This window comes from Vidua macroura, chromosome 22 (assembly GCF_024509145.1).
Source record: "Vidua macroura isolate BioBank_ID:100142 chromosome 22, ASM2450914v1, whole genome shotgun sequence".
Classification (NCBI taxonomy): Eukaryota; Metazoa; Chordata; class Aves; order Passeriformes; family Viduidae; genus Vidua; species Vidua macroura.
This window is the reverse complement of record NC_071592.1, coordinates 1,121,278-1,136,922: the sequence shown is the minus strand read 5'-3', so window position 1 is coordinate 1,136,922 and position 15,645 is coordinate 1,121,278. Positions and strand designations below refer to the sequence as shown.

At 53.9% G+C, this 15,645-nt stretch overlaps 1 protein-coding gene across 2 annotated transcripts in view; it reads left to right on the top strand.

The window, feature by feature from the left end:
- The window catches only part of DSCAML1 (DS cell adhesion molecule like 1), a 96,140-nt gene extending 86,365 nt beyond the window's left edge, over positions 1-9,775 (top strand). Inside the window, exons 22-33 of one of the 2 annotated variants that reach the window (XM_053997133.1) lie at positions 129-246; positions 336-499; positions 693-791; positions 2,463-2,651; positions 2,735-3,022; positions 3,110-3,265; positions 3,386-3,416; positions 3,778-3,881; positions 4,012-4,164; positions 4,368-4,562; positions 5,260-5,571; positions 8,902-9,775. In XM_053997133.1, coding sequence (XP_053853108.1) covers positions 129-246; positions 336-499; positions 693-791; positions 2,463-2,651; positions 2,735-3,022; positions 3,110-3,265; positions 3,386-3,416; positions 3,778-3,881; positions 4,012-4,164; positions 4,368-4,562; positions 5,260-5,571; positions 8,902-9,356 — 2,264 coding nt within the window. In that variant the 3' untranslated portion in view covers positions 9,357-9,775. Of the gene's footprint in view, positions 1-128; positions 247-335; positions 500-692; positions 792-2,462; positions 2,652-2,734; positions 3,023-3,109; positions 3,266-3,385; positions 3,417-3,762; positions 3,882-4,011; positions 4,165-4,367; positions 4,563-5,259; positions 5,572-8,901 lie in introns of both variants that reach the window. The other variant, XM_053997132.1, reaches the window with a different exon arrangement.
- The last annotated feature ends 5,870 nt before the right edge of the window (positions 9,776-15,645 follow it).

Below are 15,645 nucleotides of genomic sequence, written 5' to 3'. Positions count from 1 at the left end.
GGAAGCCACGGCTGGGTGACCCCAGGGCAGAGGAGGGGCAGCACTGGGGGTCCCAGGTCTCCTTACACCTCGGGGGGGGTCTGTGCACGGGGCCTGCCCCCCAAGCTGACCTCCTCCTTGCCCCCAAGCCCCCGCCAAGATCATCTCCTTCGGAGGCACCGTCACCACGCCGTGGATGAAGGACGTGAGGCTGCCGTGCAACTCCGTCGGGGAGCCGGTCCCTGCCATCAAGTGGACCAAGGACAGGTATGGAGGCGGCTGCCAGCCGTGCTGGGGGCCGGTGCCAGCCCTGGCTGTGCCACACACGGCTGACGTGCCCCCTCTCCTCCTGGCAGCGAGGACTCTGCCATCCCGGTGACAGTGGACGGCCACCGCCTGATCCAGGCCAACGGGACGCTGGTGCTGCGCTCGGTGAAAGCCGAGGACTCCGGCTACTACACCTGCACTGCCACCAACACCTGGGGCTTCGACACCATCATCATCAACCTGCTGGTGCAAGGTGAGGGTTCCACCTCCGTGCCTGCCCTGCACGGACACGCTCCATCCCCACTGACCGGTGCCCGGGGTCTGTCCTGCACCAGGGGCTCCTGCTGGCCCAGGCATGAGGGCGAGGTCTCCTTGCCACTTTTGGGGGGCACAGTTTGGGGCACTCTGCATGTGTGAGGTGCTCATGGGCTTTCCCTCCTCCCTAGTGCCCCCAGACCAGCCCCGCCTGACCGTCTCCAAGACCTCGGCATCGTCCATCACGCTGGCCTGGATCCCTGGGGACAATGGGGGCAGCTCCATCCGAGGTAGGGCTGCTGTGAGTGATGGGACTGCTGCCAGCAGCTCACCCCAGAACCATGACTGGTTTCGCTCTCATGGAACATATTTTCAGGCGCACTGTGCCACGTTTTTGTATCTGCACCTCAGTTTCCCCCTCTCCAAAATGCCTCGGAAATGATTCAGAGTAAGGTTGATGCCTCTGAGCTCTTAGCAGGGGCTGCCAGCCCTGGTGAGGGGTTTGTCAGGTTTTGGTCAGGGGTTTTGGACAAGCTGCAGGGACTGGTGTAGCTAATGAAGGGCACATCACTGGGTGCTAAAGTGGTGGTGGCCAGGGCCAGCCCCAGTGCTGCTCCGTGTCTCCTGGCATTGGTGCCACCCTGAACCCAGCAGAGCAGGAGGTGTCCCACATCCCTGACAGGCTGGGGGCTTTGGGAGGGCTCCTGGAGCATCCCAGCTTTCCCAAGTCTCCTTTCTGCTCTGATTCATCTCATGAATTATAGGTTGAAACAGCTGCGTGCAGAGGGGGGAGCGGGGAGCGAGGAAGGAGACCTCGCTTACAATTAATTAAAAGCATGAAAGTAATTACAAGCAAATCTCCCCAGCCAGCAGCCTTTCACTCCAGCGGACTCTGTTGATAAATTTGGTTATAATTGGATTAGAAATATTAAAAACAAACCGCATGTACAAAATAAATAAATAAGCAGTGGCAGGCACCAGGGTGGATGGTGTGGGGGTGTCAAGGCTGGTGTGGACATGGCTGGGAATCACATGCCCATGGCTTTGGGAAGCCCCTGGTGTCACCATCCACAGGGAATCCTTGGCGGTGGGAAGGTGTGAGCAGTGTCCCCACTGCTCTGCCCGAGCTGGAGCTGGGTGTTCACAGAGCTCCTTCACGTGAACCCTCTGGCATTGCCATGGTGGTACCTGGGTGGTGCTGGCACCGGGGCCATCCTGCCAGCCCTGCCTGGTGCAGCTCATTATGCACACAGCAAGGCAGGAAGCCTACTCTTCCCTGCTATTTTTTTTTTGAGAATTGGCTAAATATCCTGCAGAAATAGCCAAACCTATCAGTGCACCAGGAAAGTTTGGTCGGCATGGCCAGGGCAGCAGGGATGTGCTGTCCCGAGGTGCCCCGATGCCCTCGGGGCTGTCCCTGTGCCCCTGTGCTCTCCCGGGAAGCCCAGACCAGCCGTCTCCAGGTGCCTTGTTGATGGCAGCGTAACAAGTTTGCTCATCTAGGACACAGTGTGCTTCCTAATACTCTTCATCACGGGAGAGGAGGCGGTCTGCAATGACAGAAGCAACTTCCCTGCAGCCTCCCGAGGGAGCTGCTTAATTCCAGCTTTCCCTTTATAGCCTCTCACCAGTCAATCACAGCGTGCACTCCCATGTGGAAATGAGCAGTGGGGCCATCCTGGGCATGCTGGGGGCAGGCGAAGTGTGACCAGGGGCGCTGGCAGAGCTCTCAGGAGGTTCTGGGTGTGCCCACGCTTCTCTTGTCCATGGCTCCTCTGTGTGGTGGGCACAGCAAGCAGCTTCCACCACCGCTCGTGAGCACAGAGTAGTGCAGGAATTGGTGTCTGATGGGTGCTCTGGCACTGCAAGGCTGTGCTGGACGTGGGCAGAGGCTTTGTGCCAGCCATAACCCCTTCCCCTCGCCTGTGTGCCCAGAGGTGACCCCCTCCTTGCTCCCACAGGCTTCGTGCTCCAGTACTCGGTGGACAACAGCGAGGAGTGGAAGGACGTGTTCATCAGCTCCTCCGAGCGCTCCTTCAAGCTGGAGAGCCTCAAGTGTGGCACCTGGTACAAGGTGAAGCTGGCGGCCAAGAACAGCGTCGGCGCCGGCCGCATCAGCGAGATCATCGAGGCCAAGACCCACGGCAGAGGTGAGCCTGGCCTGCGGTGTCCCTGCCCCGCCAGAGGCCACGGGGGTCCCCTCCCCACCCTCCTGACAGCTCCTCTCCCGCAGAGCCCTCCTTCAGCAAGGACCAGCACCTCTTCACCCACATCAACTCCACGCACGCCAGGCTGAACCTGCAGGGCTGGAGCAGCGGGGGCTGCCCCATCACCGCCATCGTGCTGGAGTACCGGCCCAAGGGCAACTGGGTGTGGCAGAGCCTGCGCACCAACAGCTCCAGCGAGGTGTTCTTGACCGAGCTGCGCGAGGCCACCTGGTACGAGCTGCGCATGAAGGCCTGCAACAGCGCCGGCTGCGGCAACGAGACCACGCAGTTCGCCACGCTGGACTACGACGGCAGTGAGTGGGGACACGGGCTGGGGGAAGTGCCACCAGAGCGGGGGGTCCCGGCACGCCGAGTGCCCACCTGCCCGTGCTCTGCCCTAGGCACCATCCCCCCGATCAAGTCTGCCCAAGGGGAAGGTGATGACGTGAAGAAGCTCTTCACCATCGCCTGCCCCGTGATCCTGGCCACGCTGGGAGTGGCCCTGCTCTTCATCATCCGCAAGAAGAGGAAGGAGAAGCGGCTGAAGAGGCTTCGAGGTGAGATGGGAGTCAGAGGCACAGCAAAGGGGACCCCAGTTTGTGTTCCTGGGCTGCCTCATTGTGCCCTAAACTGCTCCCTTACAAAAAACCGTCTTGGTTTTTGTGTCTCTTGCACAGATGCGAAGAGTTTGGCAGAAATGCTGATCAGGTGAGTCTTGCATCTGCCTGTGGCTGGGACTGGGTGGGCAGGCAGGGAATAGGTGGTGCTGGGGGTGGTCGTGGCTGCTTTTAAGCCCAGGTCCAGCCCTCACCCAGTTTCAGACCTTCTCACACTCACACCCGTCAAGGTTGCGGCAGTGACTCTGTGGCGCAGCAGCCCAGTGCTGCTGGATGCTCCTGCCTGCCCGAGGCTCCCAGCACCCACACTGGAGCTTGCCTGGGCAGAGCTGAGCCCCGGGTGGGCTGGCTGGTGGCAATCCCCAGCCCGTGCCAGGCTGGAGCCGCCGGGGCTCTGTCCGGTAATGGGCGGGTCTGCGTCCCCTCTCACCTCACAGCAAGAATAACCGCAGCTTTGACACGCCGGTGAAGGGGCCCCCACAGGGCCCCCGCCTGCACATCGACATCCCGCGGGTGCAGCTCCTCATCGAGGACAAGGAGGGCATCAAGCAGCTGGGTAAGCACAGGCAAAGCTCCCATCCCCTGCTGCCCCAGAGCGCTGGGGTCCCATGGATGGACTGAGTGTGGGCCAGCAGGTGCCTACAGCGCCTGGCCAGAGAGGTCTGAGCTCCAGCTCCCTCCCACAGGGGATGACAAAGCCACCATCCCGGTGACCGACACGGAGTTCAGCCAGGCAGTGAACCCCCAGAGCTTCTGCACGGGCGTCTCTCTGCATCACCCGGCCCTGATCCAGAACACGGGGCCCCTCATCGACATGTCCGACATCCGCCCCGGCACCAGTGAGTGTGTGTGGGGCCGGGCTGGCTGTGCTGGGGGCTGCACACACGGGGCAGGTGTGGGGGGACTCTCCTCCAGCACTGGCTGTGCCCAAAAGCAGCTGCTGGGAAGGAAGAAGGGGTAGGCTGTGCTCCAGGGAGAGAGGAGAGCATCCTGGCTGTGAGTGGGAGGGCCCCACCGTGACTCTGCCGCCTTTGTGCCGTAGACCCCGTGTCGAGGAAGAGCGTGAAGTCTGCGCACAGCACCCGCAACCGGTACTCCAGCCAGTGGACACTCACCAAGTGCCAGGCGTCCACCCCCGCGCGGACCCTCACCTCGGACTGGAGGACAGTGGGCTCCCAGCACGGCATCACGGTCACCGAGAGTGACAGCTACAGCGCCAGCCTCTCGCAGGACACAGGTGGGCAGGGCCACCGCCTCCCTGGCACGGCTGCTGGCAGCAATCTGCTGCTTTGGGGCTCGCAGAGACCCCAAACTGTGAGTTCAGGGTGACGGCAGAATTTATCAGTGGGATTGTGGAACCGTGACTTGGTGGCTCTGAGCAGCCAGGGCGATGCCCAGCTATGGGGACAGATAGGATCATTAAAAAACAAAGTGGTTTGGGTTGGAAGGGACCTTATTGCTCATCTTGTTCCACCCTTCTGATGCTGTTGAGCCAGGGACAGGCAAAATGACACACAATTTCAGAAGGCAAAATGAGCGTTTATTCAAAAGCACTTCTCTCTTTTATAGAGAACATTGTGAACGTTAATTCCATTGGTCTTAGAGTAAAAACATTTCACCTGGTTGGTACACTGGACTTAGGTCAGCGTGGTAGAACATATCTAAAAAAAACGTGAATGGAAAGCAAGATAGATTTTTTACATTCTTTTCGGACTTTTTCCCAGGCTTAGTCTGGCAGAAATCTTTCTCTTTTTCTCTCTGACTGAACTGAGAATATCCACACCCTCCCACTAGTCCGGGTTGCTCTATGTCCTGTCCCTGAAGGTGGCCAGGTGTATCCCAGCAGGGACAGCCTGGGCATTCCCACGACATGGAAAAAGGCGCTCCCAGGCCAGGGAGAACTCGCAGGTAGGTGACACACCCTCTCCCCACAGACAAGGGGCGGAACAGCATGGTGTCCACGGAGAGCGCCTCGTCCACCTACGAGGAGCTGGCGCGCGCCTACGAGCACGCCAAGCTGGAGGAGCAGCTGCAGCACGCCAAGTTCGAGATCACCGAGTGCTTCATCTCCGACAGCTCCTCGGACCAGATGACCACGGGCACCACGGACAACGCCGACAGCATGACCTCCATGAGCACCCCGTCCGAGCCCGGCATCTGCCGCTTCACCGCGTCCCCGCCCAAGCCCCAGGACAGCGAGCGCGGCAAGGGCGTGGCCGTGCCCATCCCACACCGCGCCAGCAAGAGTAGGTTCCCATGGGCTATGTGGGGGTCCTGCCCGGCCTCAGCGCCCCAGAGCTTCCCAAAATCCTTAAGAGGCCTTCCCAGTCCTGTACTCCTCGGCATTCTTGGTATTTCTCGCCGCGCTGTAATGTTCTTTCTCTGTTGATTAATGTCGTTCCCCATTTATTGGTATTTCATCCTTTCTTTGGCATTCCATCCATTGCTTGGTATTCCACCCAATCTTTGGCGTTTTTTTTGCCAATTTCCTTGGATTTCTCTCCATTCTTTAGTGTTCCGTCCCATACCTTAGTATTTTCCCCCTGTATTTTACTGTTCCTTCCCACTTTTCGGTTTTCCTTCCTATTTGTTAGCACTCCTCACTGTTCTTTCCACATCCCTCGATATTGCCCCATGTTTTTTTTTCATTATTCTTTCCCATTTTCAATATCCCTGTCTACTCTTTACTGTTCCTTCCCATTCTTTAGGATTCCTTCCTATTTTTTGGCGTCCTTACTGTTCTTTCCTCATTCATTGGTATTTTCCATTATTTTTTGTTGGTTTTTTAGTATTCTTTTCCCTTCTTTAGTGTTCCATCCCATTTTTCAGTATTCCTGGTTATTCTTTACTCTTCCTTCCCCTTCCTTAGTATTCATTACCATTTTTTAATATCCATCAGTATTCCTTGTTATCTCCCCCCCATTTTTCAGCACTGCCCCAGACCCTCAGTACCTTCCCCATCATTTGGTGTTCTCAGTATTTCCCTGCCTCGTTTTTAGTATTCCTCAGTGTTTATCAGTATTTTTCCCCCTGCTTTAGTGTTCATCAGTATTCCTTGGTATTCCTCAGTATTTCTTCCCTATCCTTAGTGCTAGAACCCCGACAATCTCTCACCCCCAGGAGTTTTATTACCTCAAAATAGAACAATACCTGGAAGAGAGATTGAAAAAACCATAGGTGGGAATTGATAGTTAATTTATTTACTGATTATATAACACACAATATAATGGGATCATCTTTCTCCTCAAATTAGACCACATATTTTAATGGCATGGTTTAAGTAGCACAGAGTGTATTAGGTATAACACAGTTGTAACCTTAAAAAAAAAAAAAAGGAATTTACAGAACCTATTATAAAGCATACAAGATTTAAGGCAATAGTGCTATAATAACACCAATATAATACCTCTAAGAGACAATATAATAACACAGGGCTTTATGTATATATAAAAATCTATATAATATTATTTTTATATATTTAACTATATATTTTTATATGTTTATATGCAAATATATACATGTATATAAAATATATTTATGCATAAATTTTTATATTCTTAATATAGAATTTTATATATTGATCTACAAATTTCTATATTTTACATAGCAATTTATATATTGCCATATAAAAATTTATACATTTATATATAGGTTTTTGAATACTTACATGTAAATTTTAATATCTTTATATAGAGATTTATGTATATATCTATATAGATTTTTTGTATTATAATACAGACATTTATATGTATTTATATAGAGATTTATGTACTTTTTAATATATAAATAATATTTATTATATATAATAGTTATTATATATATTTATTATATATAATCGTTATTATATATAATATTTATTATTTAATTATATTTTATTACATATAATATTTATTTATATAAAAATAATATTTATATTTTAATGTAAAACTTTATATATATATACACATAACCATATCTCCTAAAATTAAGGTACTGACACATATAATCCCACATCTATATGTGCTGTATCCTATATTAACACCACAGATCCTGCATTAATTACATTCTCTCCACATCCTGTGAAGAGAGGAGCGTGCCCTTACAGCACACACTGCACAATATATACAATTAAAGGAGCAACGCTCTTGGGCTAGAGGTGTTATATGTTGCAAATATAAAAGGCAAACTAATAACAGGGTTTTACATCTATGGACATATAAATCCTTAAATTAAGGCCCTACAGCTGGAGGTGATGCTGCTGAACACAAAGGGAGCAGTGTAATAGAACAGAAATAAACCCTATAACACCAATAACAGCCAATATAACAACGCGGGCTCTTATCCATACATAGACATAAAACCCTTAAATTAGGGCACTAACTGTAGATGATGCCATAACACAACGCAGCAGAATCTGTGGTTTATGGCAGCACAGCCACTCACCTTGGCAGGGTAAAGCTGGGTGTAGGACACACCAACTCCCACTGCTGGGTGCTGGCACAGGTGGGACACAGAGCACAAGGAGCATTTCCCCCGTCCTGTACAGAACAGGATCTGTGCCTGTCCTGTATCAGACCTTCAGCATCACGTTATTGCTACTCTAATAGTGTATGACACTGTGCATTCAGTATTACATCACATTATAACACCTATCACTGTACATTTGGCATTATAATTAACACTATTACATCATGACACATTACAGGACATCGTGTACAGCGTTGAACGCTAGAGCCTGACGCATCCCAGGCGTTGCATTGCACGGAGCAGGACAATTTTGGGATGACAATGTGACACGTTCTTTATAGCACAGCACGTTCTCTATGGCACAACACGTTCTCCCTGTACAGCAGGGCCTGCTCTGTGTAGCACGAGACGTTCTCCATAGAACACGTTCTCTGCAGCCCAACGTGTTCTCTGTAGCACAAAATGTTCTCAACAGAACACGTTCTCTGTAGCCCAGGTTCTCCATAGCCCAACATTTTGTAGCACAAAATGTTCTCAACACAACACCTTCTCTGAAGCCCAGGTTCTCCATGGCACAGGTTCTACATAGTCTAACATGTTCTCTGTAGCACAACACGATCTTGATAGAACACGTTCTCCATAGCACAGGTTCTCCATAGCCCAACTCATTCTCCGTAGCCCAACGTGTTCTCCATAGCCCAACGTGTTCTCCATAGCCCAACATGTTCTCCATAGCCCGTGTTCTCCATAGCCCAACTCATTCTCCGTAGCCCAATGTGTTCTCCATAGCCCAACATGTTCTCCGTAGCCCAACGTGTTCTCCATAGCCCGTGTTCTCCGTAGCCCAACTCATTCTCCGTAGCCCAACGTGTTCTCCATAGCCCAACATGTTCTCCGTAGCCCAACGTGTTCTCCATAGCCCAACATGTTCTCCATAGCCCAACGTGTTCTCCATAGCCCAACGTGTTCTCCATAGCCCAACATGTTCTCCATAGCCCAACGTGTTCTCCATAGCCCAACGTGTTCTCCGTAGCCCAACGTGTTCTCTGTAGCCCAACGCCAACATGTGCAGAGGGCGGGGGGCAAGAGGGTCCCTGCAGAGCCTTACCTGCCTGCTCTTCCCTCGGCAGGTGACTACTGCAACCTCCCGCTGTACGTCAAGTCGGAGGCCTTCTTCCGCAAGCCCGACGCGCACGAGCCGTGCCCGGTGGTGCCGCCGCGGGAAGCCTCCATCCGCAACCTGGCCCGGGCGTACCACGCGCAGGCCCGGCACATGACGCTGGAGCCCGGCGCCAAGCCCCTGGGGCTGCCTCCCCCGGCCTCCGCCGCAACCACCTTACCTCAGAGGACTCTCCCCATGCCCGGCCCGGCCGGCCCCGCGCCCGCGCCCGCCGCCAGCGCCGCCCCGGCTCCCCCCGTGGCCGCCGAGCCCCCCGTGGCCGCCGCCGCTGCCGAGGCGCGGGTGCCCACGCACTCCAAAGTGGGGGGCTCCAGGGACTCGCTGCTGGAGATGAGCACGTCGGGGGTAGGCAGGTCTCAAAAACAGGGTGCCGGAGCCTACTCCAAGTCCTACACGCTGGTGTAGGGCCGCCGCCGGATGCTGCTCGTTTCCCCGCGCCGTTTATATTTAATTAACAAACTTGTACATAACGGACTCTTTTGTATAAATGAAGCTATTTTCTTCTTCTCCGAACAGAAAAAGAAACCAGGGCACAAAGAATTTGATGTTACAGATTTAAAAATATAATATATATGTAAACATATATATATATTTCACATCATTTTGAAAGGGGCACAAGGAAAGACTCAGCGACTTTTTTTTTTTTTTTTTTCTCTCCCTGATCTTGTTGGTGGTTTTAAAAAAGGAACGTCTCCGAGACATTGCATGCTATTTTACTGTTCTGAAAACAGCAGGAGTTGCTTCAATTTGCAAATGCTTATGTGTTAATACCTTTTTCTATGAAAAAAAACCCAGCGCTGTGTGCAATAAAGGTTATGTTTATACGTGGGGCGTTTGTAAAGTCAGCAGGGAATTAGGCAGAGCAGGGCTGGGGCAGGACAGGGCAGGAAGATGGAGAGGGACAGCCCAGGGCAGCCAAAGTACAGAAATACAAAGACAAGGGGTTGAATATTAAAGAATAATAAAGCACGTATCCACCTGCAGAGCTGTGGGGCAGGAGGAGGGTCAGAAACTGGAGCAGGGTCCTGGGGATGGTTCCATGGAGCAGGACAGACCAGTCATGACCAGAGTGTGCCACAGCACTGAGAGAGCAGTACCAAGTCCAGCTCCAGCCCAGGACAAACCATGGTGCCAAACAGGAATGCTGGTCCAGCTCATCCGGAGGGGTGAACGGCTGCCCAGACCCTCGTGAGCCACAGCACGGCTCTGGCAGCTCACGGTAAGTGCAGGGGGGCTCCAGCATCAGATCCAGCACCCAGCGAGGCACAGCAGCTCCTCCAAGCAGGGTCTTGGTCCCTGGGATGTGTCCCAGCCCCACCCGGGAGCAGGAGAAGGAGCACTGCTGTCCTTGGTCACGCTGGAACGCGCCCTGGTGGATCCAGCAGAGCCTGGAGCCCGGGGAATGCAGCACAGAGCCCTGACCCGCGGTGTCTCTGCCTCCCTGGATCCTGGTGAATGTGGCTCAGGGCAGCACAGCACTGCACAGGAGCCCCAGGACACGGGGCAGCACTGAGAACCACGGTGAGACCCAGAACCGCTTCAGCCTGTAATCTGTTCTCATTTTCCCCTTAGTTTTCACCATCAGCCACACCAATATCAGACCAAAGAAATGCTGGTGCTTCCCCCCTTTCATACAAGGTTGTGAAAGCAAGAGAACTTGAAACCCCAGGGCTGCCAGCCCTCCTTACCTGCTCCAAAGGCAAAAAACAGCTCAGGCCATTATTAACTCTTGTTCTAGTTATCCAAAGTAGAACTTCCCCTTTCTGAGGAGCTTCTGGTGTTGTCTGAGGTGTAATTAACTAAATGCACTTTCATTTCCTTTTTTCCTGTAATTTATAAGCTCAAGTTTTGGTGGTTTTTTTTATTACTTTCCCATCCATGCTTGCTACCAACTGGTTCCAGCTCTTTCCTTACAAACAGATCCATTTCCTATTTTAGCCCAAAGCAGTTGAGTATCTACGCACACATTTGTACCATTCTCTTTTTTTATTTCTACTCTTGCCAGGGTTTAATTCATCAGCTATAATCAAGCACTGCAGAGGTCATTTTTTCAACCTCTCTCTCTCCTTGACTTCTTTTTTTTTTTTTTAATTGGAGTACCCGAATTAAAATGACATGCAAATACAGTGATGTTACTGCAGCTTCCACGTGCAGCTCTGCAGTGCCCTTCCCAGCCTGCTGGCACACTGGCCAGCAGATCCTCCTTTGCCATCTGGTTCTTCCTAACTAAGGTAACTCCTGGAATCCTGCAGAGCAGGAAGCGCCTTGGCCAGAGCCTGGCAGCTGTTCACCTCTGGGGCTTGAGAAACAAGCTGCTAAGACAATTTCTTGTGCCCGTTTTTTTATCATTTTTGGCCATTATTCAGGTACCTCTCAGAGCCAACCTCTGTCAAGGAAGATCCCATATGGAGAGGGGCACCCTTCCCAGCCAGGCTGGTGGGGAGGCATCAGAGCACATAACATTTATAAACCATTACATAACACAGGTTTTAAAGAAAACCAAGTGCCAAGCCCTTAAACCAGGGTCACAGCCAGGCAGCACCTCCAAAATACCAACCCCAGGCTTAGAATAGAAATAGAAGGGGAAAATATAATTAAAAATAGAAGAGGCAAGAAAAGGCAAGCCGTGTTCAGCTGTGAGAGTAAGCAGATTAGCAAGATAAAAAGAGGAACAGATTAACAGAGATTAATACAACTTTATTGGAATTGGCTGGTGCAGATTTCCTTCTACATCTCAGCAAGGACTCCCCCTTCCCTTCCCCAGTAGGCACAAGCCCTGGCCCTGCACAGTTTAACACAGCACGAGTTCCCAGCAGTCCCCCATGAGCCCCACCACCCCCCTGCTCTCAGGGAGCCCCCTGCCCTTCACCACAGCAGGATGGGAAGGAGAACAGCCCGCTCAGGCCATGCCAGCCCAGCTCTGCCTTCCAAGAGCAGAGAAGAAACCATCAAGCTCAGGAATGCACCAGAGGAGCAGGCCAGGGGGCTGGGTGGGCTCCGAGCCCAACACCAGCATTGCCACGTCTGGGGAAGGAAAGCAGGGTCACCCTGAGGACAGAGTCCCACCCAGTGCCTGCTCTGGAACCAGGACACCCCAACCAGTTCTCCCCAAGCAAAGGTAAGAGCAGCTCCCAGCTCGCCTCCTGCTCCCCTCGTAGCCTGCAGCACGTTCCCTTGGCAATGTCCCACTCCAGGCTGGCCCAGACGCCTGCTGGCCACCCTGCTGGCCACACAGAGCAGGGCACGAAGGCAGCTTTCCCACCCGGCTCCAGAGGCAGAGTGGAGGAGGAGGAGGCACAGGGGAGGGTTCTTGGGGTGAAACAAGCCCCAGCTGGGCAGTGACCAGCCTGCACAATCAGACTGTGCAGGACCCCCTCCCACACCCATACAGCTGCTGGGGCTCTCAGCATCACTCCAGGGCTGCCAAATGTGCTGTCACGCCTGTGCCCTGCCCCCAGCAGCCCCTCAGCAGCTGTGACCTGGCCCATGAAGTGATTCTGTCTGGGGAAGGACTGAGCAGGACCGAGAACTCCCTGTGAGCACCAACACAAGGGCAGAGAACCTACACCTGCACCAGGAGCTACGTATCGGGGGCAGGTTCACAGTCACCACGGCCCCAAATGTCTCTGGGGTACAGAACAGACAAACAGGAGGGACGGTGCAGGCCACAGGTGGCTGCTGTGGCTACTTCTTCTCCTGCTTCTGCTGCTGGTACCTCCTGAAGTGGGTCTGGATGGTGATGGCTGCCCTCTCAGATGGGTCAGTGACCTTGCTCTCCTTGCTGGCATCGGGGGTCACGTCACCTGGGGGGCAAACAGAGCATCCCAGTGAGCACAGACAGTGCCAGCAGCCCTGACCAGGCTCCCATGGGGTCAGTGCCTCCCCACTCCTCAGACAGGACAGCTGTCCTTGCTGCAGAGCTCACAGCATGAAACCACGACTCCGCCGGCTCCCAGGGGCATCTCCAGGGCACAAGGAGCAGGGAACGGGAGGCAAGGCAAAGCCCAGCCTCCCTGGCAGTGCTAAGCCCTCTATTTACACAGCTCCACTCCCCGAAGGCCGCAGCTTCCCCACGTTTAATCACCACGTATGATGCTCACTTACTTTCGCACACACAAATAAGATTAGAAAGAAAGCCCGGCCCCGCGCAGCAATAAAGCTCTCACGCTGACAAATGGGAGCCCTCCCCACTCCCGCTTAATGTGGCATTAGGGAAGTATTGTGAAATTCAACAGGAACTGCATCAAAGCCACTCAGCAGTGCTCCTCTAAGCCAGTGTGTCACTGCTAAGCACCCCCCGAGCAGCCATCAGGAATCCTGGGGCCAGATGCTGCTGAATAAACTCACCGCTGCCACCTGAACCCGTTTCCCTTCACTGCCTACGAGAAGCTGCAGAGTAAAAGGATAAATAAAAGGAGGGAGTGGGCTCCCCCCTGCCCTGCTCAACAAGACACTGCCAGCTGTGAATCCTGCCCAGGGGCAGAGGCTGAGGGCACTGGCAGGGTGAGCCCCGGCCGTGCAGCTCTGCCACAACCTGACGTGCCCGAGGGGCTCAGCCCTGGCATCCCCAGACCCGCATCTGGAGTGAAACCCCAGCCCAGCAGCCAGGCTGGGCAGAGCTCCTGGGCCACGAGCAGGGATGGCACCCCCAGCCCCCGGGGCCCCTCATCCGCTCAGGAATAGAACGGCTCAAATCCTCTTTGCTGAGCACTGCAGAGCCTCGAGACAAGAGCAAAGGCAGGAGGGGGGTGGATGCCAGGGGGCTTTCCCAGAACGAGGAGAAGGGGGCTGTTTTATGGGGCAGCATGACCCCGGCTGAGTCAGTGGGGCAGGTTTCCAGGCAAGAGCTCTGCACAGACACATGTGAGGGGTTCTCTATTCAGCCCTGCAGCACTGGGACCTTCCCTGGCTACACACATTAACAACTATCTCATCATCAAGTACCCCTTAATAATGTCACAGAGAGATTTGCGGAAGGAGAAAGACACCGAGAAGGATGCAGGTACTGCAATGCCTGCTCTTCTGCTGTATCCAGTCCCAGCCATGAGTTCCACCCATTACTTGTGTAAATTGTTTTTTTTTTTTTTTCCTGTCTCTCTGCCTGTTCCACACTCACCTTTCTCTCCAGAAAGCGAGTAGATGCTGTTGTGTCGGGAGTTCCTGCCTCTCTAGAAAGGTAGAGAAATAAAATAAAAGTTAGTTCTCTCCCAGGCAGAGGCAGTGAGGGCAGTCCCTTTCAGGCCAGCTAGGAACCCTTCCACTCTCCATTCCCTTTGGGAAACTGGAGCATGCTTACTGTTGTTCCCTTAAAGAGTACTGATTAATTAATCTGCATTTATGGAAAGACCTCCAAGGAGAGGCAGGAAACTGCTTTGCATCCAAACTCAGAGCTGTGAGATGCTCCAGTCCATGGATGGATGTTGGCACGGGCTATCCTCACTGGATCTGCATTTCAAACCAGCAAGGAGACAGCCCCTGCACCATGAACCTGCAACTCCTGGGCTGCCAGGTCTTCCAGGGGATATTTCCATTTCTAAAAATAAGCTTGAATTTGTCTGCAAATACCTCTCCAACATTTTCCAGCTTACCCTGCCCTCCTGGCATCACATTTCCCTCTTGCCTACACCTCCAGGCTGCCTGGCTCACAGCTGCCCCTGCAGCAGCATTGCCACCCCCTGGGCTAGCTGTCCTGGCAGTGCCAGCAGCCTCACCTCGCTGTGCTGGCAGTGCCAGCAGCCCTCACCTCGCTGTCCTGGCAGTGCCAGCAGCTTCACCTCGCTGTGCTGGCAGTGCCAGCAGCCCTCACCTCGCTGTGCTGGCAGTGCCAGCAGCCTCACCTCGCTGTCCTGGCAGTGCCAGCAGCTTCACCTCGCTGTGCTGGCAGTGCCAGCAGCCTCACCTCGCTGTGCTGGCAGTGCCAGCAGCCTCACCTCGCTGTGCTGGCAGTGCCAGCAGCCTCACCTCTCTGTCCTGGCAGTGCCAGCAGCCTCACCTCGCTGTCCCGGCTGGTGCGGCGGCTCTGGGACACGCACTGGATCTGCCAGGGCAGGGGTTGGTACACCAGGTAAGGCAGGGGCTCCTCACGGAACAGGTTGGTGCCCAGCTGCACACGGGGAAGGTTTTTCAGCAGGGAAGAGGACAGGAGAGGAAGAGGAACAGAAAGAGCTGCTCAGCCACAATCATCACCAGAGATCCCAGCCCTCCCTGGCCACTCACTGGGGTGACACCACCCCCACAGAGCTCCCAGCCCTCCTGCCCGGGCTGGTTTGGGAGGCACAGAAGCCATTCCCAGCAGGGCAAGCAGCAGCTGCTGCCTGCTCTCCCCGTCCCAGCAGAGAGCAGCCCCAGGCAGGTGAGAGCAGCACTGCAGCAACAGCAGTTCCCTCTGGGCACTCACCTGTCTGACCACCCTCACCACAAAGAACAGCGCTGTCATCAGGGTGCCCAGCATGGCCAGGTGTGCAGGGTGCCCTCGGCCCGGGAGCTCTGGGAGCAGCACGCCAGGACCTCCACCAGCCAGGACTGAGCTGTGCCTCCTTGGGCAGGCAGAGGCCAAGCCCCTTAATGAGCTTACAGCCCCTGCTCAGCTCGCTGAATAATCAGGCCCTGCCCTTTTGCTCTTCTAATCGCAGAGTTTCTCCAACAGACACAGTGCTGGCATTCCAGGAAAGGCAAATCCTCTGCTCCATGCACA